Source organism: Mirounga leonina, unplaced genomic scaffold, assembly GCF_011800145.1.
Source record: "Mirounga leonina isolate KUSES-001 unplaced genomic scaffold, KU_Mleo_1.0 Mir_180, whole genome shotgun sequence".
Classification (NCBI taxonomy): domain Eukaryota; kingdom Metazoa; phylum Chordata; class Mammalia; order Carnivora; family Phocidae; genus Mirounga; species Mirounga leonina.
The window spans coordinates 27,570,776-27,593,785 of record NW_023270469.1 but is presented as its reverse complement, the minus strand read 5'-3'; the positions used below and the strand labels follow the sequence as shown (position 1 = coordinate 27,593,785).

The 23,010-nt window shown below is 53.6% G+C and overlaps 2 protein-coding genes across 3 annotated transcripts in view; one reads left to right on the top strand and one right to left on the bottom strand.

Annotated features, from left to right (window-relative positions):
• Positions 1 to 7,534, top strand: part of GNAO1 (G protein subunit alpha o1) — a 171,055-nt gene extending 163,521 nt beyond the window's left edge. The window contains exons 7-9 of one of the 2 annotated variants that reach the window (XM_035025183.1): positions 1,855 to 2,008; positions 4,986 to 5,201; positions 6,228 to 7,534. In XM_035025183.1, coding sequence (XP_034881074.1) covers positions 1,855 to 2,008; positions 4,986 to 5,173 — 342 coding nt within the window. In that variant the 3' untranslated portion in view covers positions 5,174 to 5,201; positions 6,228 to 7,534. Of the gene's footprint in view, positions 1 to 1,854; positions 2,009 to 4,985 lie in introns of both variants that reach the window. The other variant, XM_035025181.1, reaches the window with a different exon arrangement.
• Positions 7,535 to 10,118: 2,584 nt separating this feature from the next.
• Positions 10,119 to 23,010, bottom strand: part of AMFR (autocrine motility factor receptor) — a 46,417-nt gene continuing 33,525 nt past the window's right edge. Inside the window, exons 11-14 of the mRNA XM_035025180.1 lie at positions 17,998 to 18,132; positions 15,183 to 15,266; positions 12,239 to 12,423; positions 10,119 to 11,578 (exon numbers count right to left, since the gene is read on the bottom strand). Of these exons, the coding sequence (XP_034881071.1) occupies positions 11,431 to 11,578; positions 12,239 to 12,423; positions 15,183 to 15,266; positions 17,998 to 18,132 (552 nt within the window). The 3' untranslated portion in view covers positions 10,119 to 11,430. The remainder of the gene's footprint in view (positions 11,579 to 12,238; positions 12,424 to 15,182; positions 15,267 to 17,997; positions 18,133 to 23,010) is intronic.

Sequence of the window (23,010 nt, the reverse complement as noted above, 5' to 3'; positions counted from 1 at the left end):
TGGGAGCCAGCCTCTGGCTGTGGGCTTCCAGCTCCTGGTTGAGTGGCTATGGGACCAGGCGGCTCTGTGTGGTGGGAGGCCCTTTCCTAGTGAGTCCTTGGGTGGCGGAGCATCTGTTCTCTGCCCCCAGAGGTGGCGCCGGGAGCCTGAGTGTTCCCAGCCCTCGGCCTTGGGCTTCCACCCGTCCTCATCTGAACGGCCCCGGGGAGCCTCCCTGAGTGCAATTGTGCAGGCCGTGGGCCAACTTTGGGGGGCTGAGAACAGAATGTGCCGGTTGAGGCTGGGAGGGTAACAGGATCATAGGTGTTTACTGAACTAGTTTACAGAGCAGGCCAAGGCCGTTTCCTGCAGCTCGCAGAGGAGCTGAGAACCACGCCAGTGTGCAGGCTCCCGAGGGGCAGCTGAGCTCGTGTTCCAGCAACTGGCCTGAGCCGTGAGCGTAGGGTTTGGGGCTGGGAGACCCTTACAGGTCACTGGGGTAGTAATGCCGTCATGGAAGAGGGACTGAAGATGCGCAGAACTGGTCATGACCCTCTTAGGACTTACTCCTCTAAAGGCCACAGACCGCTCGTCTTAGCTGGACAAACCCATTTGGTGTCATAAGCTCTCGCTCTGGCCCAGAGCCGGGTCCACGTCTCTGCTCTTCTGGGCCCCCGCTCTGTCGGCTCTCCCTATTCCCTAAGGGTTGATGAGGCTAAATCAGGTGAGGCAGGTCAAGTGCTGGGCTTAGTGCTCGGCAGAGCAGGGCCCAGTGACCAGTAGAGGCCACCCCACCATCTTCCTCACCGGCCCTCCACCAGAGGAGGGCGGCCACGGCAACTCAACTGACCATGTACTCAGCTGCAGCTGCTTGCTGGGCCCCAGGGAAGGAGCTGATCCCCCATGCCACTTCTCTGCAATGACTTGTTCAGTCTTCTTACTAGAGAGGAACAGCGTGGCCTGGAGTTACCCATGGAGCTGGGTTTGGAACGGATAAGTTCCCAAGGCGAGGATAGGCTCCTTGGGGAAAATGAGTGGCTGTCCCTTTCCCTGGGAAGGTACATTCCATGGAGGAACCACCTTCCCATGCAGAAATGGCTTCGCTCACAGAGACACGTGCTCCCCTGCATTGCCAAGAAACATTGCCCAAGTTTATGTGCTTGACACCCCACTGTAGAATGAGCCAGTCCTTGCCCAGGGCAAAGGGCCGCCCCCCTCAGGCTCTGCTCTATTGGGAGTGGCCATCACAGTCACTCCTTTGCTAAACAGATTCGTGTGTGCAAGACGGTACTTCACGTCTGCATTGCTCCAAACTCCGTGCAGCATCAGACGTGGCTGAGTTTGGCCCAGCCAGAGGAAGTCTGGCCAGACCCCCAGGGCCCCCTGCCTGGGCAGGACCATCTCCCCACAGTGGTGGCATGCAAGGATGCTGGCAAGAGCCTGGAGTGACTTCCCCTCCGTCCCTCACCACTCCCAGAGGACACTTCCACCCACAGATAGGGCCCCAGAGGAAAGACCTGGGCCGGAAGTGCTGCAACCCAGCTCGCGGGCTCGTCCAGCGCCACCTCCCCGACCCCTACACACCTGCCCATGCGGGGAGACCATCCAGTGGCTGGGTCTCAGTCCAGTCTCTGCCATTAGCCCCGGGACAACGGTATAGACGGCCCCGCACCGGACTGAGCCGGCCCTGTGCTGTGACAGGTCGCATTTCTACTGTCACCTTCGAAGGAGCCCTGGGGGCCCAGGAGCCCCCGCCTGAGCTGCTGAGCAGCCCCGTTCCTCCCTCTCAAAACCTAATTCTCTTCTCTTTCCCTGTCTCCGTGTCTGTCCCTCCCGCTGTCTGTCTGGCTCTCTTTCCCTCCCCTGGGGCTGCAGAACCGCATGCACGAGTCTCTCATGCTCTTCGACTCCATCTGTAACAACAAGTTCTTCATCGATACCTCCATCATTCTCTTCCTCAACAAGAAAGATCTCTTTGGTGAGAAGATCAAGAAGTCACCTTTGACCATCTGCTTTCCTGAATACACAGGTGGGTGTCGGGGAGGCCCCGCCTCTGCCCATGGGCTTGGGGTCGGGCTGCCTGGCCTCCGCCCCAGTCCCACAGGGACGCCGAGACACACGGTAGGGTGTGGCTCACTTGGGCCCTTCCCAGGACACGGCCCCGGGCCGGTGGGGAGGAAATGGACCCTCCCGATCCACTGGTGTCGCAGTCACGTGACTCGAGAGCACCCTGGCAGGAATCACGAGGCAGGACAGGACCACAGCCTTCCCCTTTCATCTTGCTCACCGTCAAGAAAAACTCTCCTGCCTCCCCAGGCTCGCCAGTGGCCTGCCCTTAGCCCTGCGCTGGCAGGCCGCGAGGCCACACAGCACCTTGGCATGAACTCGCAAGCGTGGGCACGCGGCCTGGAAGGCGGTCCAGGCTGCTTTTGAGCCCCCGCCTGCTCGGGTGTATGGTGTGCGGCACTCCTGCCCCTCCCCCACCACACCTACCCCCCTCCCCCAGCCATCCCCCCACCATCCCTGCTGTCCCCCTCTTCCCATGGCCCTGGCCTTTCCCTCACATCAAACCACTCCAGCTCTCTGCAAGCCTCCTCCACCCCTGGCCGCCTCTCTCCCGCCTTCTCTGGGGGGGGGCAACTTCTCTCTCATCAGGCTCCCGGGAGGATGCGTCACAGACCCCCGTGCAGAAGCTCCTTCTGAAGGGGTGATGAGGTGTCAGGCCATCTCTAGCAGCGCATGGAGGGCGGCTGCTGGGCTGCTGGTGAAGGCTGGCCAGCGCTAGTGGGGTAGCAGAGCCCAGCCTCCATCCCTCTGGGGACCGGGAAGCTTCTAGTGGCCCTCGGGCCGGCAGTGGAGGAGGATGTCCTGTCAGAAGTTGGCTCCGCCGGGAACCCACACACTGACAGCCCCGGGGGAGACGGGCTGCACTCAGCTCCCAGGGCTATACAGGCCCCCGGACCCGGCCGGGTTCCCGAAGAGACGGGTGCGGGCCCTCCAGCCCCCTCTACCGTGAGGAAGAGGCAGCCCATCAGCCTGTCCCCTCCCTGATGCTCGGCACGGCTGGCGAATGCGGGGCAGGGGGAGACAGGGCGGGCGCGGGCTCCTGGAGCCAGACGCCTGCTACTGTGGGCAGACCGACCACCCGGGCACGAGGCTGCCCACGCTCGGGGTGGCCGTGTGGGTGAATGGAAGGAACGGAGCCAGGTGCCAGGCGTACTTACCGCTGGCTGTCACTGTCCTCGTGTTACTCCGAGGATGGAAACGAAGAAAGGGGGAAGCGGCCATGGAGACTAGAGGGAGCCCGGGAGGGCATGGGGCGAGCCGGACAGGCCCAGCGCCCGGCTGCCCCGGGGCCGAGGGGGGCCCTGCTGGGGGCGGCCTGGCTGCAGTCTGCTCTCCTCAGACACTCCTGAGCTCCCTCAGCCTCAGCTGAGGCCCGTCAGGACCAATTCAGGTCCTTAGAAAGTTGTGGTGCCAGAGAGTGGCTTGGCAGCCACCGGCCCCAGCAGGCCTCCTGAGGCCAGTGCCACCCTTGCGGGCAGGTTCGACCCTCAGGCTCTTCCTTGTCCCCAGGGTCCAGCCCCACGGGAGCCCAATCTGGGACCTGGTCCGAGGACTGGTCAGTCTTGGTGCCGGGGACCATAGGGCTCTGGCGCCCCCGGAGAAAGTCAGCCTGACTTTGAGAAACATGGGTGTTTTCTAGGACCTCCAGAGGAATCCAGCTTGAGTTCAAACCCCGCCCCCACGATGGATGACAAATGGTCACCGACACAGTGGTGCCATGGGGCACCAAGGCCTGTGGGACACAGAACAAGCTGTGGGGCAGGGGCCGGGACGGGGCGGCTGGGTGTACAAGGGGAGCTCGAACGGATGGCCGGGTACTGACCCCGCAGACGTTACGAAGCCACAGCCAGGCACCCCCGCCATCTGGGTGGGGCGCCCCCGCAGGCTTCTCACCTCCATCAGCGCCCAGTCTTGGCCCTCTCTGGACAGGAAGCTCCCTGATGGGGTCCACCCCCGTGCTGAGTCTAGTCTTCGAGCTGCCACTGACTTGTCTTTGCCACACTTGCCCCTCCGGGCTCTTCTGCTTTTGGTGCCCAGCCGAGAGTGGGGTTGAGGAGGGGCCTCTGCCCTGCCCCCCACCTCAGAGACCTCCCTACCCCTTACCTTTGACCCCTCCTCTTCGCTAATCTGGCTACAGAAGGCCGGAGCCCCAGTCCGCCCCCGTGGCTCACACCTTCCGGCTGGAGAGTGGGCCAGGGTGGGCTAGGGCAGGGGGAGAAAGATCCGATCGCTTCCATGCTGGCCAGATCCCAGCTGCGCTTGTGACAATGGGGCATCTTCCTTCGATGGGGCTTTTCGGCAATTCCGTGCTGGTCCACCTTCCATGGTCATTGACGGCTGTCTGCAGGGCAGAGCCACAAAGGTTTGGGTTGTAGCTGGTTGGAAAACTGTCCTTACCAGGCACCGGCCAGGACCCCAGGGGACAGCCAAGGGATTGTGGAGGGGAGACGAGCCAGTTACACACAGCAAGCTACTTAAGCTTCCCACCCAGGGGAGACCACTGCTCCCACCCCCCAGCCCTGTCCAGGGGCTTCAGCTCGTCCCCCGCCACCGTCTGGGATGCCACGAATCCCGGGGCACCCCCTTCCCCAGAGCTCTTCCATCAGACTTCCCTGTCCTGGTTTAGATCACAGGTGAGTGTGGGGACGGGCAGCCCCGGGCCCCAGTCTCAGTGTGCTCGCCTAGAAAGCAAAAGGGGTGACCTGTGGCCCTTGCCCTCCCAGGGCTCCTGGGCAGATCCAGTGCGGAACCAGTCAAAGGCCTTACCAAGGCAAGAGCCAGGCAAGAGCTAAGCTGACGTGGTCTTAGTGAAAGATGCGACCACGCCCGGAACCCCACAGCCCGCACCTGGGCAGGGAGGGGGTTCCCAGCCCCCGGCCCTGGCCCCCCTGCCGCCGCAGCTCTCACCGGGGCCTCTCCCCTGTTCTGTCTTGTTGCAGGCCCCAATACCTACGAGGACGCGGCCGCCTACATCCAAGCACAATTTGAAAGCAAAAACCGCTCACCCAACAAAGAAATTTACTGTCACATGACTTGTGCCACAGACACGAATAATATCCAGGTGGTATTCGACGCCGTCACTGACATAATCATTGCCAACAACCTGCGGGGCTGCGGCTTGTACTGACCTCTTGTCCTGTATAGCAACCTATTTGGTAATGACCGCAGCACTCACAGAGAAGTTTGCGCGCACGCGCACACCCCCCCCCTAACAAATGCAAGTTGGTAAATAAACTTTAAAAAGGCATAACAAGACCTTATATATATACAAATATATATTAAAAAAAATCTTTTTAGTTTGTATTAGAAAGAGCTTTGGACAGAACTGACCGCCATCCCATAGATCATCGGGGGTTTTCCGGGATAGCACACGAGCGTGCACACGCGCTCACACACACACACACATGTCGTGATGGGGGTCCTGATTTGGGAGTCCATCCTTTTAAGATCAGCCACGTGATTTTACTCTGAGACCCATTTCTGTGAGCAGAGGGAGGGGCAAAGAAAGGCCTGGCATGAGTCCGGCTTCTCTGCCCCCTGCCCGCCCCCCGAGGCTGCGCGGTCTCAGTTCTGTCCTGCTCTCATGCAAATTCCAAAGCCCTTCAAAAACTGGCCAACACGCTAAACCTCTCCCTACCCTCTACTCCCAACAACAGGAAAACTAAGGATGCTTCTCTCTTGGGTGGCAGTGGTTGTTAATTCCAAGCATTTAGAAGAATCGTTGCTCCGGCCAATCCACGGTCTCCTGAGTTTTCTTTATTCAAAGGCGAGAGTCGAGGAACGGGAGACCTGGCCTGCTTTCTAGAAGCAGCTGAGGGGAGGGGACATTGAGACCAGGGCTGCAATTCACCTGCAGAGTTGAAGCCAGCCCCCTGGAGAAGAGAAGGGCCCAGAGGGAGCAGGGGGGAGGTGAGAAGGACAGCGGTGGCCCGGGGAGGGCCGGATTAATGTAGGCCTGACCAGAATCAGGGTCCTTTAGGGTGAAGCCTCCCAGGGGGCCTGGGCTGGGCTCCCCTGGAGTTCTTGATCCCTCCTGTGATGCTGCCCCATCTTGCCCACCCCAACATTATTAAACATTAATTCTAGGGTTTTTTCGGGGTTTTTTTTTTTTTTTTTGGTTGGTTGGTTTTTAAAATCAAAGAAAATGGTCAGACTGGACCCCCTTATCTCTCTCTCTACAGACTGCTTCACGGACTCTTTGCTGTTGACGTTGATCTCCTGGTAGCATGACCTTTTGGCCTTTGTAAGACACACAGCCTTTCTGTATCAAGCCCCTGTCCAACCTACGACCCCAGAGTGACTGATGGCTGTGTATTTCTGTAGAATGCTGTAGAATCTGGTTTTAGTTGAGTCTTTACATTTAGAATTTGAAAGGAAAAAAAGAACATTTCTCATGTGCTTTGTAGCTTAAAAAAAAAAAAGAAGAAAAAGGAAAACTCACCATTTCATCCATATTTGTCTTTTTTTCTCTTTTTTTTTTTTTTTGGGAAATAAAGCAGCATACACATCTGTACCCGCACCCCACCCATCCCCAGTGTAGAGGGGCCCCCAGTGCACCTGCAGAGCTGCCACCTGTCTGCCCGCCCCTCCTGGGGGCTCAGGTTCTGGGGAGCATGCTCAGGCTGTGTTTCCCAGAGTGCCCCAACCCCACCCCCCAAGCCAGCCAGCCCCAGGCTCACTCCAGGTTCACCTAGAAAAGCACAGCTCTCACTGGCCAGTAGCCGCCAAAAGGAGTACCGATCAAACATATAAACAGAGCCGTATGGAAAATGATTTTCCCGCCAATCTCCTTTCTACAGATTCCCTTTATGATTTTTTTGTTTGTTTTTGTTTTCGTTTTTGTTTTTTTGTCCAGATGAGCACTCTGTATCACATACCAGATCAGCTTTCATAGTCTTTGGGAAACGGGGTTGTGGATTTTTTTCCTTTGACATTTTTGCTTCTCAGTCTCTCAGATGGATGCTCCCTTTGTGTGTGTGCGCCCCTCTCTGCCTTCTCCTTTGTTTCAGTGACCTGTGTTCGCTCCTTCTCATGTGGGGATGTTTGTGCTGCAGATAAAAAGAACAAAAAAAAATTTTTAAATACCACATGATGGAAAAAAAAACAAAAAAAAAATTTTAAAAACAGATGGAATGTAGTGTTTACATGAAAGCCAGTTTCCATGATCAGTCCTATGTCATTTCTACTATCCAAACCCCCAACCTCTTCACGGTGTCACTTTTCAGATTTACTATTTGCTGAAGAAGACCAGTCACGGCCATTTCAGATAAAGAGGAGGTGAAAAGACAAAACACACAAAAAAATTAAAAATACAGAAAAAAAAAAAACTTGAAAAAAAGGAAAAAAGAAAAAAAAAAGCCCACGGGTCTTTCTAAGCCTTTCTATTCCCAATCGGTGAGGTTTCTGTGATATCTTACACACTGCCAGTCTACTTCTCTGACTAATGGAAAATTCATGTGTAGCTCAATAAAGAGAATGTTTGTCTGTATTCCTGAGTCTCTCACCCTCGGGCTTCATTCTGACAGGAGGGAAGGAGGGATCTGACTGGGCCACAAACACTGGGAGGCTGGCGGGTAGGGCTGCAAATGCCAGATAAGGATCTTCTCCCCACCACCACCCCAGGCCTTCTCTACATCCACATCCCCCCCCCAACACATCCCCGCCCTGTGCTGCCCCCCCCGCCCAAGGGGAGCCTGCTGAGCTCAGCCACCTGGGAGCAAGGAAGGCCTAGGAATGGGCTCGCCATTCCCACCTGCAGAGGCCCCCACCCCGCCTCTCCTCACTCAGCTGGTTTGAGGGGAGGGTGGAATTGAGGACAGGAATGGGGGAAAAAAATGGGTGGGGTGGGCAAAGCAGGTAATTCCAAACTTTCTGCTAAGATAGGGTCTTACTTCTTCTATACCAGTGGTTCCACTGAAGTGGGAAGGTGGGTGGTTGGTCCTAACAAATAAGGCTAAGTTGCCTGGGCCTTCTGCACCCAAGGGGTCATTATCCATCCACCTGGACATCTTTAAAAGCCTCCCCTACTGCGCCTGGCTGCCAGGAGGCCCACCGCAGGCTGAACATGCAGGACAACTGAGATCAGCTCAGCCTGGACTCTCTGCTCCTCCAGGCTGCAGGCCTTATCCCCCCGGCCCCTGGCTCGCCAGGCTTGTGCTGTAATAACCAGCAAACTGCTTGAGACTGGGACCTGGAGGGGACCCAGCCAGCAAAGTCCTTGTTATCATGTCCACGGATCACTTCTTAGCCGAGCGGTCAGCGCAACAGCCATCTAGGGAGACAGGAGGGCCGTGAAGAGGTCAGTTGGTTGACTCCTCTCCACACACCAACAAATGGGAGTTACCAGCCTGGGACGCACTCCCACTAGCAATCCCAAGGGTCTTTTGAGTTGAGTGGGGATGGCGGTAGAGGTCCATACTGTCGCACAGAGCTAGGAATAACAGGAGGCTAACTCTCCCTGTTGTAAAGAACTGGTCGGGCACCCTTGGCCTTCCTCCGCCGGGCCGCACCTCCCCTTCCCCTGCTTTTCCCACCAGCAACCCTCGCCCCGACCTGCCTGCAGGGGGAGGCCCCCCCACCATCCACGTGATGGCAAGGTCGCACTCATGGTCCACAACTGGATGACATGACATCGGCCTGGGGGGCAAACCAGGATGCAGACACAAGGTCGAAGAATGCCGTGACTCTGTCTACCTCAAGTTCCCTAAAAACGAGCCGTATTCTAGCGGTGTTCTCTCCTACTTTTCAAATGAGTTTTGTAGGCAAAACAAACAGGTCTCTGCCTTATCCTCCTTAAAATGGAAGTCAGGAAGCATTTTGGGGGAAACAGCGCAGGAAAGACAAGTCAATTAGAACAAGGAGCAGGGGGGCGGAACCTTGGCCTCATGGTTTCTAGAAGCTCCACGGGTGACTCTAATTCGCAGTCGGGTTGGAACCATTTCTCACCTAACACGAGTAGGGGTGATGAGATGAGAGATGGAGGCTTCCAGGCGATGAAGGGCGTCAGGGCAGGCGGGCGGAGGTTACTGCTTGACAAGCTGGTCACAAGGCGGTGGCTCCCTGTGCGTGCTGGGCCCTGCTCGGGGGAGCGCTCAGCTTGCCTTCCACCCCCGACCGCATCTGCTGGCTGAAGATGAGAGAGCACATGGTCTACACAGCTCCGGTGGGAAATCGGGTCCGTGTGGCCACTGGACACCTAGGATCTCTACCAGCACAAGTAAGACATCCACGAGGACCACCTTTCTGTGGTTCATAAAAGCCTCAAAATCTGGGGCGGGGGAGGGGGAGCGGGGGGCGGTGCAGGACTGAGGAGAACCTAAAATGTCAACAAAACTGGGCCCGTAAGAAAACGGAGGGAGTAACACGGACCAATTCCAGAAGAGCAGAGAGGGCAAGGGCTACTCCACCACCACTCACCCCAGGCCCTGTTCCCAGCTGACAAACCTGGGCCCGCAGCCCGGCCTCCGCTCTGGGCCAGCACGGCTGAGCACAGAACTGGCGCCCGCGGCCCGGAGCCAGCCAGCACCCGGGAGGTAGAGCGGGATGGGAGCCCCCCACCCCAATGTGGCAGGACCCTGGCCTGGCCTCCTGCCACCGCCCTGAGCCTCGGTCCCAGATGCCCCCAAGAAGTGACAAAAGCCAAGAGACTATATGGTGTCCAGGATCTTTTACTATCCAGGTACAAATTCTAAGGGTGCATCTAGGACTTCTCTTCTGGGGTCATTGAAGCTACGGAAGGCAGGTCTCTGCTTTGATCACGGTCGGATTGCTTTATTCCAATGTCTCAACACCCTCTAAAATGGTCTCCAAGCCATTCCCTCTTTTCACACATTTGAAACCTAAAAACACACGGAATTGGGGTCACCTTAATGTGTGCAACATGCAGGGTGTATGGACAGGGAAAAAACCCTCCAACAGAAACCAAAGTGGGATCCAATTCCGGCCCTTCGGAAAGAAACTGCCTGAGCTTCCAGCCACACACAACACACTAGAAGAGTTTGCGTTTTTATTATTGTTTTACAATAAAAACAAATAGCTATGCTCTCAGCAAAACAAAACCAATTTTTTAAAAAAAATCACAGAAATCTACTAACAGCATTTCAAGGTAAGGCTTTTGAAAGATTTATTCAAATAAATTATCTTGGCCTAAACATTTACTCATCACTCTTTTCAATTACTTGTCAACATTCCAAAAACTTTAGTTATGTAAAATACATTTAACTTTGCCAATAATTTTAGATAATACTGGGTTCTTCCCAAAGGACTACCATAAAACTATGTTTTAAAACGTCAAAAAAAAAAAAAAACTTAATCCAAGAGGACATAAAACCGAACTATGTAGCCTGTGATTGCATGTTTCAAATCCTGAAAGTTAAATGTGAAGAATTTGAAGAACAGGTTCAGGACCTGGGTCTGCTCCGAGGGAGGTGGATTCAACATCTTACCTTTCTATGTTTAATGACACCAACAGGAGCAAAGTGATGAAAATGAAGAGCTCCAGGGAAGATACAAGAGAGATCTTTATTTCTCCAAGAAAGCCCTCTAACAGTGGCCCCGTTTATAAGGCCCTCCTTTTCTCTAAGGACCAAACCCACAGACTTCGGCATCACCTCATTTACTTGCCCAAGGAATTCAAACCATAACCCAAAGCTTGCTGCTCAGCCCCCATGTCTGGGGTGGGGGGCTGTGAACCCCCGAGCTGGGGACAGACACGCAGGGGTGCTCGTGAGCGGCCGGAGCACCAGCGCTACCGGGTCAGGGCTCGGCGGCCAGTCCCGGATGGGCTGGGACCCGGCAGGCCGCCGCCTCCCACTCGACGGCCCTGGCCTTTCCCCTCCTCTGCTCCACCTGGCAAACCAAGAGTCACTTTCCAAGATGCCCTGCGGGCCCGGGGCTCCAGGAGCCTGGGGCTCTGGCCTCGGGAGCCTTTTGAGAGCAGTGGTCTGACAATCCAAAGCACCCGGCGGAGGCGTCGGGCCCGGGCCGCACGCGCCACACGGCCCTTTAGGAGCCCTGCCCCCGCCCTGCCTGCCAGAGTTGGAGCCAAGGACGCCAGCGGCCGCGACCCGGGAATCGGAGCTGCCGGCTTCGGGGGTCTCTGGCCGCCCTCCTCCTCTCAGTCACCCCACCCCTAACAAGTCCAGTCAACGCCAGAAGAGATCATGCCTCAAATTAAAATGTGCAGTGTTTCTAAAGGGAAGAGAAATGTCACATAGAAAGTATTACAAAAAAGGATTAAGTTTGTCAGCCGTCCAAACACTATTAGACCACATGCTTTATACAGCGCGGCGCGGCCGAGCCCCTCGTCGGACGCGCGCAGAGCGGGGCAGCCGGGCCCGGGCGGCGGCGCTGCTGGAGGCCACGGCGGGGGGCGGCGGGCGAGCGCTAGGAGGTCTGCTGCTTCTGGAGCCTTCGCTCGGCGGCCGCGGCCAGCATCCTCCGACGCAGGGTCACGGGGTCAGAGGTCGTGCCTTCTGACAGGAGGCAGCTCTCGGAGGCTGAGTCGACTTCAGAACTTCTGTTCAGGAAACGCCTACAAAACCCAAAGGACTTGCGTGAGGGGCGAGGGAAACTCCGGAACACAGACCCGCAGAAACACACGGGCCGTGTCTTCATCTGTCACCGCCCCGTTTCGCAAGCACCTTCGTGAGGCGGTCACTCGGCAGCAGCCCGTGCAGAAGACACGTGGCCCCGGACAGGAGCAGACGCTCTGTGCCGCAGGGGCGAGGCCGGCCGAGGGCCACCCGCAGGGCCACCCCGAGCTCCAGCTGCAGGCACGGTGGCCAGGAGGGCGTGCCTGGGAGCGGACAGCAGGCCGGGCTTAGCCTCTCTGGGCCTGTTTTGTCAGCCCGACGTCTGTCACGTGAATGCAGTGACAGTGCTCCCTCTGGGAGGTCAGAGAATCTGACTCATGACCACGAAGGGCTCAGGTCCCAGGAGCACACAGGTGCTCTGAGTAAGTGTGGCCGAAGCCGTCCTCGGAAGATGACCAGCCCGCCGGAGGTTACCAGTTAGGCCCAGGCCCTTTGGTTTTCCAAGAGAGGTTTGGAATCTGAACATTTCTGAAGGTTTTTCATTGTTGGCCATCTGTTTAAAAAGGCACGACGTGGGCCTGACGTGCCGAGGGCCTTTGGGCCCCCGGGCTGTGACTGGAGATTTCTACGAGCGAGCGAGAGCCAGAGGATCAACTTACTTGCGCGCCTGCTGCAGGAGGTCATCCTTACGCTGGACCAGCATGCGCTGCCTCTCGTCCGCAGACTTGGAGAAGCGGCTGCCCCGGGCCTCAAAGTCTTCCCCCTCACTGGGCTCCACCTCCACCTCACCGAAATCCAAGGCCTCCTCCAGCCGGGGACTGAGGTCTAGCGGCACACGCTCAGTCTGGGCACAGAGGAAGCGAGGGACCGCTGTGACCACAGGCCACCCTCCCAGCAGATTCCCCACCCAACCTAAGTGCCCCAAACAGTGTTCTTCTGGACCCATGGGGAGGTATGCTGCCAGGTGGGGAACCAGCAGCGTATGTACAATGGCCGATGTGGGCTCCTGAAAGGCAGGCTGCTGCATCCGGCTAGTGCACCACTGGGAATAGCACCTGGCTCAAGCGAGATGTTCAGTCTTAGTGAAATTTATTGTACAGGATTACCAGTATGAAAAACATAGGCACCTTGAAACCGTACTCTCAGAAAATAATAACGTTTGCATTCTGGGAAGTTTTTGCTTCAATCAAATGTAGCGATTGCTACAAATCGCTCCAACACTTAAACAAGTCTTATCACATTTACTGCACAAATTTTACACCTTCACTTGACTCTGAAAACAGAGGCAGGCAGATTAAAAGGGATAAATTCTAAGGCTCTTTTTTTAAACAGCTGTAAATGACATGATTCCTTGTATAACAGGATATTAAAGTGGGACTCTCTCAGTTTTGGCTGAAGCTCTGACCACTAAGACCATGCCCAGGCGCCTCCACACACGTAGACCATCTATGCTCCTGCTACCGGACGGACCCAGGCTGGCCAGTGTCAGCCCAGCACCTACCTCTAGGTGACAAGAACGTTGAGGTGGAAGAGGCTGAGCGATTGGCCTACCTGTAAGATTTCCTCTGGGTGGCACTTATCTGTCACACACCTTCACCACCCTTCCCTGCCTTCAGCCTAGCAAGCGAGGTGACTTGAAGGCAGCCATGTGTCCAGACTAATATTCCCTGGAGTTTGAGGGCCCTGGGAACTGGTGGTGACCAACACACCTGAGGAATCTCGAGACAAAGAAACCTGCTTGTGGCAGATAAAAAAAGGCCGCGAGGGGAGCAAGTTCAACTGGCATGGACTCCAAGGCCCTGCTGCAGGCCCTGCAGCCTGAGGTTGTTGAAACGCTTTGCCCAAAGGACCCCTTGGAGGGCGATATGGCCTCCACAAAGGTAGGGGTGGTCATAAATAGCCAGTCCAAGTTAGGGTTGCCAGTGCTGGATGGGGCAGGGGGATCTGTAAGATAACAACTGTAATACCTGCGCGCACGCACGCGCGCACACACACATACACACACTGGGGTCACATGGCCTGAGCCACCCTCCTCCTGAGCCTGACTCTGGAGGAGGTAGAAGGAGCAGCTGGTGAATGGAGAAGGAGATGAAGGAAGGAAACATGCCCACCCCCAGCCCGCCGGCTTCCAAGCCAGCCTGGGCTCCGGCAGGGGAGAGACTCTGTACTCAGTACTAGCACAGTTAATGCCATGCTTGGGCTACATCGAGGTCTTTGCTAACAGACTGTTATCCAAGGACTTCTTACTTCTTGAGAATGTTCCTTGTGAAATAAGTAATTTTCCTTCACTGTGCTAGAAAAAATTCAGAAATCTTCACATTAACTGTAAAAACAGAGTTGGGGAATCGGGACAGAAATTGAACGTGCTCTCCCCCCCAGGGGCCCCCAACCAGCCCAGCACTCAAATCTAGGCTGGACCAACCATCCAAAATCCCAGGAATGCAAAACTGAATCCCTTCTTCAAAAGCCAGGCACCATTTTACAAATGCTGCCCAATCCAAACACGGATTTGGATATGAAAAACTTAACTCAGCAATGGATTTGAAAAAGTCTTAGTCTTAGGGTTTCCCACTTGCAGGGAAAAACACGCAAGGTGAAAGCAGCGTCCACGTCACTCAACCATTAAAGCAGCTGCTTCACGAAGCGCCCTGACTCCCTGCTCGGCGGGAAGCCTGCTTCTCCCTCTCCCACCTCCCACTCCCCCTGCTTGTGCTCCCTCTCTCGCTGTTGTGTCTGTCAAATAAATAAATAAAATCTAAAAAAAAAAAAAAAAAGTGCCCAAGAGACCCTGGTGGACAAGGTGGCAGCAGGTGTCGGACCCTAGCCCCGTGACTGGGAAGCCCCACAGCACAAACACAGACACAAAATGACAGGGTGGTTTTGGGGTTTTTCCAGTCTCTTAAGAACGTTTCTGGAAAGTGTGGTCATTGATTAAGCAAATGGGAATTACAGATGAGGGGTGTGAAGCGAACCCCCAGGATGGGGGGCTAAGCGTGTGCAGAGGGGAGCGCCTCTGCCCAGGAAACCATACAGAGGAGCTGCTTGTGAAAGGGGTGGCCACCCGAGTCACCCATGTGCGTATCTACGCAGAGCTGGCTCCCAGGATAACCACACTCCTCCCCACCTCCACACCACTCAGAGGGTCTCATCTGCGTGAAGTGCATGGAAGCACCTGGAAATGCCGAGTTGGGCAAGTGAGCTGCGGGGAAGAACTCGAGAGAGCTGAGCCCCATTCGGTCTCCTTCTGGGTTCAGATGTCCAATCACCCTGAGTCCTGCCTACGCCCGGCTTCCCTCTGCCCCTCCTAGTGCTCAAGCTCAAGGTGGCAGAGCTGGCCCGGGGACAGCATGACTCCATTCTCCTCCGGGTCCTGAGGATAATGCCCAGGGAGCTGGCTGCAGGCCCTGGGTAGAAATGCAGGCCATGTTGTGGGCACAGCTTGGTTTGTTAATCTGAAATCCTGGGACGATGTGGCACAGGGCCTTCTCTGCCACCCCTGCCCTAGGCCTCAAGAACATCAGAGGCAGAACTGAAGACCACCGCCAGGCACCACAGGACTGCCCCCGGGGACCTATACACACTCTCTCCAGGGTGCAACCTTACCTGCACAGAAACTTCTCCCTCCTCCTGGTCTCCGTTTGGCCTTTCCACAGGACTGTTCAATGCAGGCCTGATGCCATCTGAGCGCTGCAAGAGAAACGCCACCACAGACAGTACGGAGCTGCTCGGGCTTAAGGAACAGGGCCAGGGAAAACCTGGGGTACAGAGGGAGCATGGGTCCCCAACGCTGTCTGGGCTTTGACAAAGTCTGCGGCAGCAAAGTAATGAAGCTGCTACCAATATCAAAGATAAGACAAGGGAGCCCAAGTATCCAAAACCTATAAAGAACTTATCAAACTCAACACCCAAAGAAACAAATAATCCAGTCAAGAAATGGGCAGAAGACATGAACAGACATGTCTGCAAAGACGACACACAAATGGCCAACAGACACATGAAAAAGTGCTCAACATCGCTTGGCATCAGGGAAATCCATATCAAAACCTCAATGAGATACCACCTCACACCAGTCAGAATGGCTAAAATTAACAAGTCAGGGAACGACAGATGTTGGCAAGGATGCGGAGAAAGGGGAACCCTCCTACACTGTTGGTGGGAATGCAAGCTGGTGCAGCCACTCTGGAAAACAGTATGGAGGTTCCTCAAAAAGTTGAAAGTAGAGCTACCCTACGACCCAGCAATTGCACTACTGGGTATTTACCCCAAAGATACAAATGTAGGGATCCGAAGGGGCATGTGCACCCCAATGTTTATAGCAGCAATGTCCACAATGGCCAAACTGTGGAAAGAGCCTAGATGTCCATCAACAGATGAATGGATAAAGAAGATATGGTATATATATATATATACAATGGAATATTATACAGCCATCAAAAAAATGAAATCTTGCCATTTGCAATGACATACATGGAACTACAGGGTATTATGCTAAGCGAAATAAGTCAATCAGAGAAAGACAAGTATCATATGATCTCACTGATATGAGAAATTTGAGAAACAAGACAGAGGATCATAGGGGAAGGGAGGGAAACATGAAATAAGACGAAACCAGAGAGGGAGACAAACCATAAGAGACCCTTAATCTCAGGAGACAAACTGAGGGGTGCTGGAGTGGTGGGGGGTGGGTGGGGGGTGGGAGGGATGGGGTGGCTGGGTGATGGACACTGGGGAGGGTATGTGCTACGGTGAGTGCTGTGAATTGTGTAAGACTGATGAATCACAGACCTGGACCCCTGAAACAAATATTACATGTTAATAAAAAAATTTTTAAAAATAAATGAGTTAAGAAAGAAAAAAAAAAGACAAGGGAGCCCGAGGCCTGAGCTTGAGTTATCAGCTGGCTCCCATTCAGTGTCTCCTCAGGAGCAGTGACTGCACGACAGGAACAAATCGACAGCAGGTGACACTGACTGAGCACTTGTGGAAACCCGACATGACCATCTCATTGATCTTAATACCCTGTGAAGTAGCTACTGTTGTTCTTCTCATTTGTAGCCAGTCTGAGATCTTGGTCAAGGCCACAGATGCTCTGGAGCCCTGCCCATCTCCCCAAAAGGTCCTGCCACCTCAATGCTGGCTGGCCAGTCTCTGTGCCTGAGAACTCACTCTGGCTGCACAAGTTCACTGTGCATCCCACCCCCTCAAGTGGCCCTCAACCAGCAGCTGATGGGAAGTGGCATCCAAACGCTCCTGCTCGCCGCCCCTCCAGAGGCCCCCCATGGGATCAAGCTCCAGCAATCCATGACACTAAGCTGCTCTAACAAGCCCTCACTGGCCGCCTTTCCTCCCCCATCTCACAGCCCCACCTGCTGCCTGTGTGTCCTGGAACCTTCCCAAATGACCCCCTGGCACTTGAATCCTTGTCCCAGGGTCTGCTGCTGGATAATCCAAAGTCAACAGCCAGGTCAAACAGGGAAGGACAGATGAGCCACATCTAACAACAGCCCATTTGACTCCAAACTCCAGGCTCGTTCTCTCTTGAAAAGATTCTCAAGTTTTAGGATTTTATTAACAGATTTCCATATATTCTTATACATGAAGCTGAATGATTTAAATGACTCCGTGGTCATGTATTGATCCCCGGGCCCGCCAGAAAGCTTGCTTCAAAATGTTAATACTTGGGTCAAATCACTATGTCATATATCTGAAACACTGTACATCAAAAGGAAACATAATATAACATTGTAGGTCAACTACCCTTCTAAAATTTAAAGTAAATAAATAAATAAAATGTTACTACTCCTTGTACTCAAAGAGGTTATATAATGCACCAGGCAATCTGACCTTGTTAATACAATCACACAGCTATTACACCTAATGGAAAATCACATCAATGTGCAAAGCCAACCAGGGACAGAGGGCATTACTTCCTAGAGCCGGGGGTCAGCAAACAGTAGCTTGCAGGCCAAATTCACCCTCCACCTATTTTTGTGAATAGATGTTTCCTAGAACACAGTCAGGGACCTGCACTCACATACCGTCCACGGCCGCTACGGTGGCAGAGCGGAGACCTTACAACAGGGACCCGTGGCTCACAAAGCCTAAAATATTTCTATCTGCCCTTTAAAGAAAAAGGTTGCCAATCCTTGTCCAAGAGGAACCAACGCTATGACCTCCTGGGCTGGCCAGGCAGGGCAGGCAGATTTGCAGCGTCTACCTGTACAAAAAATTTCCCCAATACATTTGTCTTTGTCTTACTCTGAGCCCCTGGGGTGGGTCTGTCCTCAGTTAAAATTTGCAAAGTTAGGAAATTCACAGAAACCCTTCATCAAATCATGAATGATATTCAGTTAAGGAACTAAACAGTTAATCTTACAGGATTAAATCTTTGTGAAGACAGAATCCATTTTTCACTTACCTGTGTGGGAAAAGGTACTTGAATCCGTCCTTCTAAAATGTTATCTGTTGTTATTTCTACCGAGCGTGTCAGCTGGAGGTCCTGCAGCACGAGGTGGTATGGAACCTGGGGAAACATTTCTTGAATCTGATGAGCCTGGAGGAATACAAATGCAGAGGCCATGGAGACGTTCACTCACAACAGTTATTACTCGGGACTGTGGGGTACAGCAAGCTCTGCGCACTGAACCTGGCATCCGGCCTTGGAAACACCGGCAAGGGGCCCCTCTATTCTGCACGTCCCCGTCAAACCTCCCTCCTTCTGGCGTTTTTCCAGGATGCCAAACAGGTAACTTGGGACAGCATCAATTTCAAAATAAAAAGAGCACGGAAATCCAGCTGGATCCCAAAACAGGCTCAACGAGAATGTTCCAGTTTTAAAAAGTGTTCATTTTAAAGATCAGTGTAACTCAGGTTAAAAAAAAAAAAAAGTGTCCTCCTTAAAGAACACTGCCGAAAAGGAACAAACTTTGGATACACAGCCACATGGATGAAATTCAAATGCATTAGGTTAAGTGAAAGAGCCTGACTCACAAGCCTATGTACTACAGAATTCCATTTCTACAGCATTCTAGAATAGGCAAAATCAAAGGGACAGAAGACAGGTAAGTGGTTGCCAGAGACTGGGGGTGGGGAGAGGAAGTGATGACAAAGGGGCACAATGTCATTTGGGGGAGGGGAGATGGAACTGTTCTAGATCTTGAGGATGGTGATAGCCACACAATTGTAGGAGTTTGACAAGATGCACAGAATCGGATACTACAAAGTGTGAATCTACCATATGTAAATTATATCACAACCAGAAAAAAAAGATTAAAAAGAATGTAAACTCGGAACACTAGAGCTGTAGGTTTCAAACCTACAGCGAGTCCACGCTGTGCTCTGAGCAGCACCCAGGGTGTAGGGGACAATGGCACAGGGCTCCGCACACCACCACCCATACTCACATCAAAGGGGCCAGATTTTGTTTTTCATGTATGTATATTTGCTTTACAATGCTTATATTCATGGTTTTATTTGTGGAAAAGCCCCAACGATCAAAAGGAAAAAAGAGCAGGAAAAATGGGATTGCTTTAGAGGCACAAAGAAGTCTACCACTGGGACACCAGCTCGGCAGGAGCACACAGCATTACAGCTGTGGGAGGGGAAGGCGTCCAGCATCAGGGCCTCGAGAGCCGAGATCAGGGTGAGACATGCACAAAGTTTGCTTAGTGTCTCGCTGGGGGTGGGAGGGCAAGACAAGCAAAGTCCAGCCACAGGACCCACAGCCCCCACACGCCTGGGACCCCTCAGGGCTTATAGGAATGGGAGCTGAGTATTTTTTTCTCCAGTTAAAATCAAAGCTAAGTGGAGAAAAGTCCATAAAAACCTCGACAATCAGGTAACATTCTTCTCTACTTTTTTTTTTTTTAAGACTTTATTTATTTATTTCACAGAGAGAGAAAGACAGTGAGAGAGGGAACACAAACAGGGGGAGTGGGAGAGGGAGAAGCAGGCTTCTCACTGAGCAGGGAGCCCGATGCGGGGCTCGATCCCAGGACACTGGGATCATGACCTGAGCCGAAGGCAGACGCCCAACGACTGAGCCACCCAGATGCCCCTTTCTCTACTCTTAAACAGCTTCCCCTTCATTTCCCAAATAAAAACATGCCTGAGATTCATTTCACTAGAGCAAAGCTTTTCTTCCAGAAAATCCAGCGAGTTCAATATTGGATCTTTATTAAAAATGTATGGGTCCAGTACATTCATTGTGCTAAAAATAGGATATTCCAATCTGTCATGGAGCTGGAGGAAAAAGAGCCAGAGCCTATCTGAGAATTCTAAATACCCCAACGTAGTCCTGGAGGTTCACGTGCCCAGGATTCTGATTTTTTCAGGGAGCAGGTGAGGTGATCCACCTGCAGAGCTTCTACAGCTGCCAGAGCCCGAAGTCCACAGACACAGAGCCTGACACGAGCCAGTGGGTGGGCACATCAGGCCGCCACGCTGCAGACCATCTAGGCCCATTATGATGTCACTCACACACTGCTGACGTGGCTGAGCGCTGCCCCAAGGAAGCAGACGTCAGCAGGAACCCAGGCCTTTTATTAGGATGACGATTACTGCGGGCAAAAACATATAACCATCTTAACCAATCTTTCAAACCAGATGCGTGTTACTGTGCAACAGATCTCTGCAATTTCCCATGTTGCAAAACTGAAACACTGTGAACAGCACCTCTCCCCGAGCCGCTGACAACCACCGTTCTACCTTCTGTTTCTAAGACAGTGACTAAGTTACATTCCTCACTTAAGTGGAACTGCCCAGTGTTTGTCTTTTTGTGACTGTCTTAGCTCATGCAGTGTAATGTCCTCAAGGTGCATTCGTGCTGTAGCACGTGGTAAGATTTCCTTCTTTTTTAAAGTTGACTATTAATATTCCACACTTTCAGAATCCATTCACCTCCAACGGACACTCAGGCCACCTCTTGATTACTATTAGCCGGACCATCTCTTTAAACCATTTCTCAATGGCACGCCTATAAACTCCACTCCTCCTCCTAGCAAGGGCAGCTGCCTCTCTCCCGCTCTGGCTCCCAGCCCTGCCAGCCAGCCCAGGGTCTTCGCTCTTCCATGTTTACCTTCCTGTTTGTGCTGCACCTTTGAGCTCTCCCTGTCTAGTGATCACTCCCATTCACACCCCAAATATGCTTTCGAATCGACCTTTTAAAAAGGCCCATGGGTACTCAAAAGAATTGAAAGCAGAGTCTCCGTGATATTCGTACTCTCATGCCCATTGCGGCATTATTCACAAGAGCCAAAAGGTGGAAGGAACCCAAGGGTCCATCAGTGGAGGAATGGATAAGTGAAATGTGATCTACCCGGGCAATGGAATGTTAGTGAGCCTTAAAAATGAAGTAATTCTGACCCCTGCTACAACGTGGCTGAACCATGCTAAGTGAAATAAGCCAGCCAAGAAAAGACAAACACTGTGATCCCACAGCTGTTCCTGGGACAGGGGCCTGGGTGCATGGAGGAAAGGATGGGAGCGTGACTTCATTGGATCCTTCTCCATAGCTTCTCAAACTTGTGTATAAATGGCCTGTTCAAAAACCTTAAAAAAAAAAAAAAAACTTAAAAAACCAAAACTCCCCTGATACCATAACTCTCTCAAGCTACCACCTCTATTCCTCCGCCCCCTTTTACAACACAGTTTCTCCAGCTCCCACTCATTTCCAATCTGCCGCGAGTATCCAGTCCCACAGGCCACGGAAACCGCTTACTCCTCCTCTGCAGCGAACCCGCCATCTCCATTCTGCCGACTCCAACGCGTCCTCCTCTGACCTCACCCTCTAAGAACTCTGAGTCCTCTCCTCCTCGCGCGCCACATCCTCTCCTGGGAAAAGACCGGGTCCTGCCTCCAGGAGCACCTACAGACCCAGGACTCCCAAGTGCCCCTCTCCAGCGAGATCCAATCAGCGAGACCCAGACACCTGCCACGGCATCTGCACTTGGACGGCTCCGGCCCAGCCAGAGGGACTGCAGAGGCCCTGGCCTCAGTCCTGCGCCTGCCCGACGCGGTATGCGGGCCCCCACCCACTCCACAGCATCACTGACACCCACCGCGTCGGCTTCAGCTCTCGCCTCCCTTGCCCCCTGCCCCTCCGCCCAAAGCAGTGTCGTCAAGTCCTGTCAGTTCATGGCCTGGTAAGTGTCTTCCCACTGCCCCTTCCTGTCATCCTCACTACCAACGCTCTGGGCCAACCACCATCTTTCTCACCTGCAGTACTGCAGCCTCCTGACTGGGTTCACGGCTTCCATCTCTGCCCCCCTATAATCCAGTCTCCCAGAAGCAAATCATTCTGTTAATGTCCTGTCCATCCCCCGGGGGAGGAAAGAGGCCTTGAACAACCTTCTAATACTTCCACGATAAAATCTAAACTGGAGGGGCACCTGGGTGGCTCAGTCGGTTAAGGGTCTGCCTTTGGCTCAGATCATGATCCCAGGGTCCTGGGATCGAGCCCCCCATCAGGCTCTCTGCTCAGCGGGGAGAGTCTGCTTTTCCCTCAGCCCCTTCCCACCGCCTGTGCCTGCTCGCTCTCTTACAAATAAAATCTTACAAAAACAAAAAACAAATCTCAACTGGACTGTGGCCTACTAACCCCTGCATGACTGGGCTCTGCAAGCTCAGTCCACGTCACAGTCTTGGCCTCCGACTTGCTAGGCTCCACAGTGACCTCCCTGCCTCCAGTGCTTTCTCGCCTCATGGCCTCCGCACCTACGGTTTCCACTGCCTCTGTTTCCCCCAACTGCCTCCTTCTCGTCCTTCAGGTCTCAGCTGAAGTCTTGGCCCCTGGGGAGAACTCCTCGGACGCGTCCCCTCACACAGCCTTTACCCCCACACCCTAACGCTGCCACATCGCCGGCCTTACTCCCTTCAGAGCACTCACTGCACCAGCGATGAGCTCTCTTGTTTGTGTTTGTGATCAGTCTCCCCAGCTGGAATCTACACCTCCTGGGACTAGGGCCCACATCTGCCTTGTTTATATGGCAGGTGCTATGTGACTGTTTACCCCGCACAGTGCCTGTCACAGGAATAGGCTTGCAGGACAGCTTTGTCGAGTAAATTCATGAAGATAAAGGAACAAATGAGCAAACAGACCAGGGACGCTCTGAAGTACTGACCAGGCTTACCCAGGCCAGCCAGAGGCCCCACCTAAGCAGGACTAAGGGAGTGAGCATTTTAAGATTCCTGCATTTACTATCACGGTGAACACTAAATTGCAATGATAATGACACATAGTTCTCTAACTCTATAGAACAAAAATACAGGGATGCCTGGGTGGCTCAGTCGGTTAAGCGGCTGCCTTCGGCCCGGGTCGTGATCCCAGGATCCTGGGATCGAGTCCCACATCGGGCTCTTTGCTCAGCGGGGAGCCTGCTTCTCCCTCTCTCCCCCTCTGCTTGTGCTCTCTCTGTCAAATAAATAAAAATCT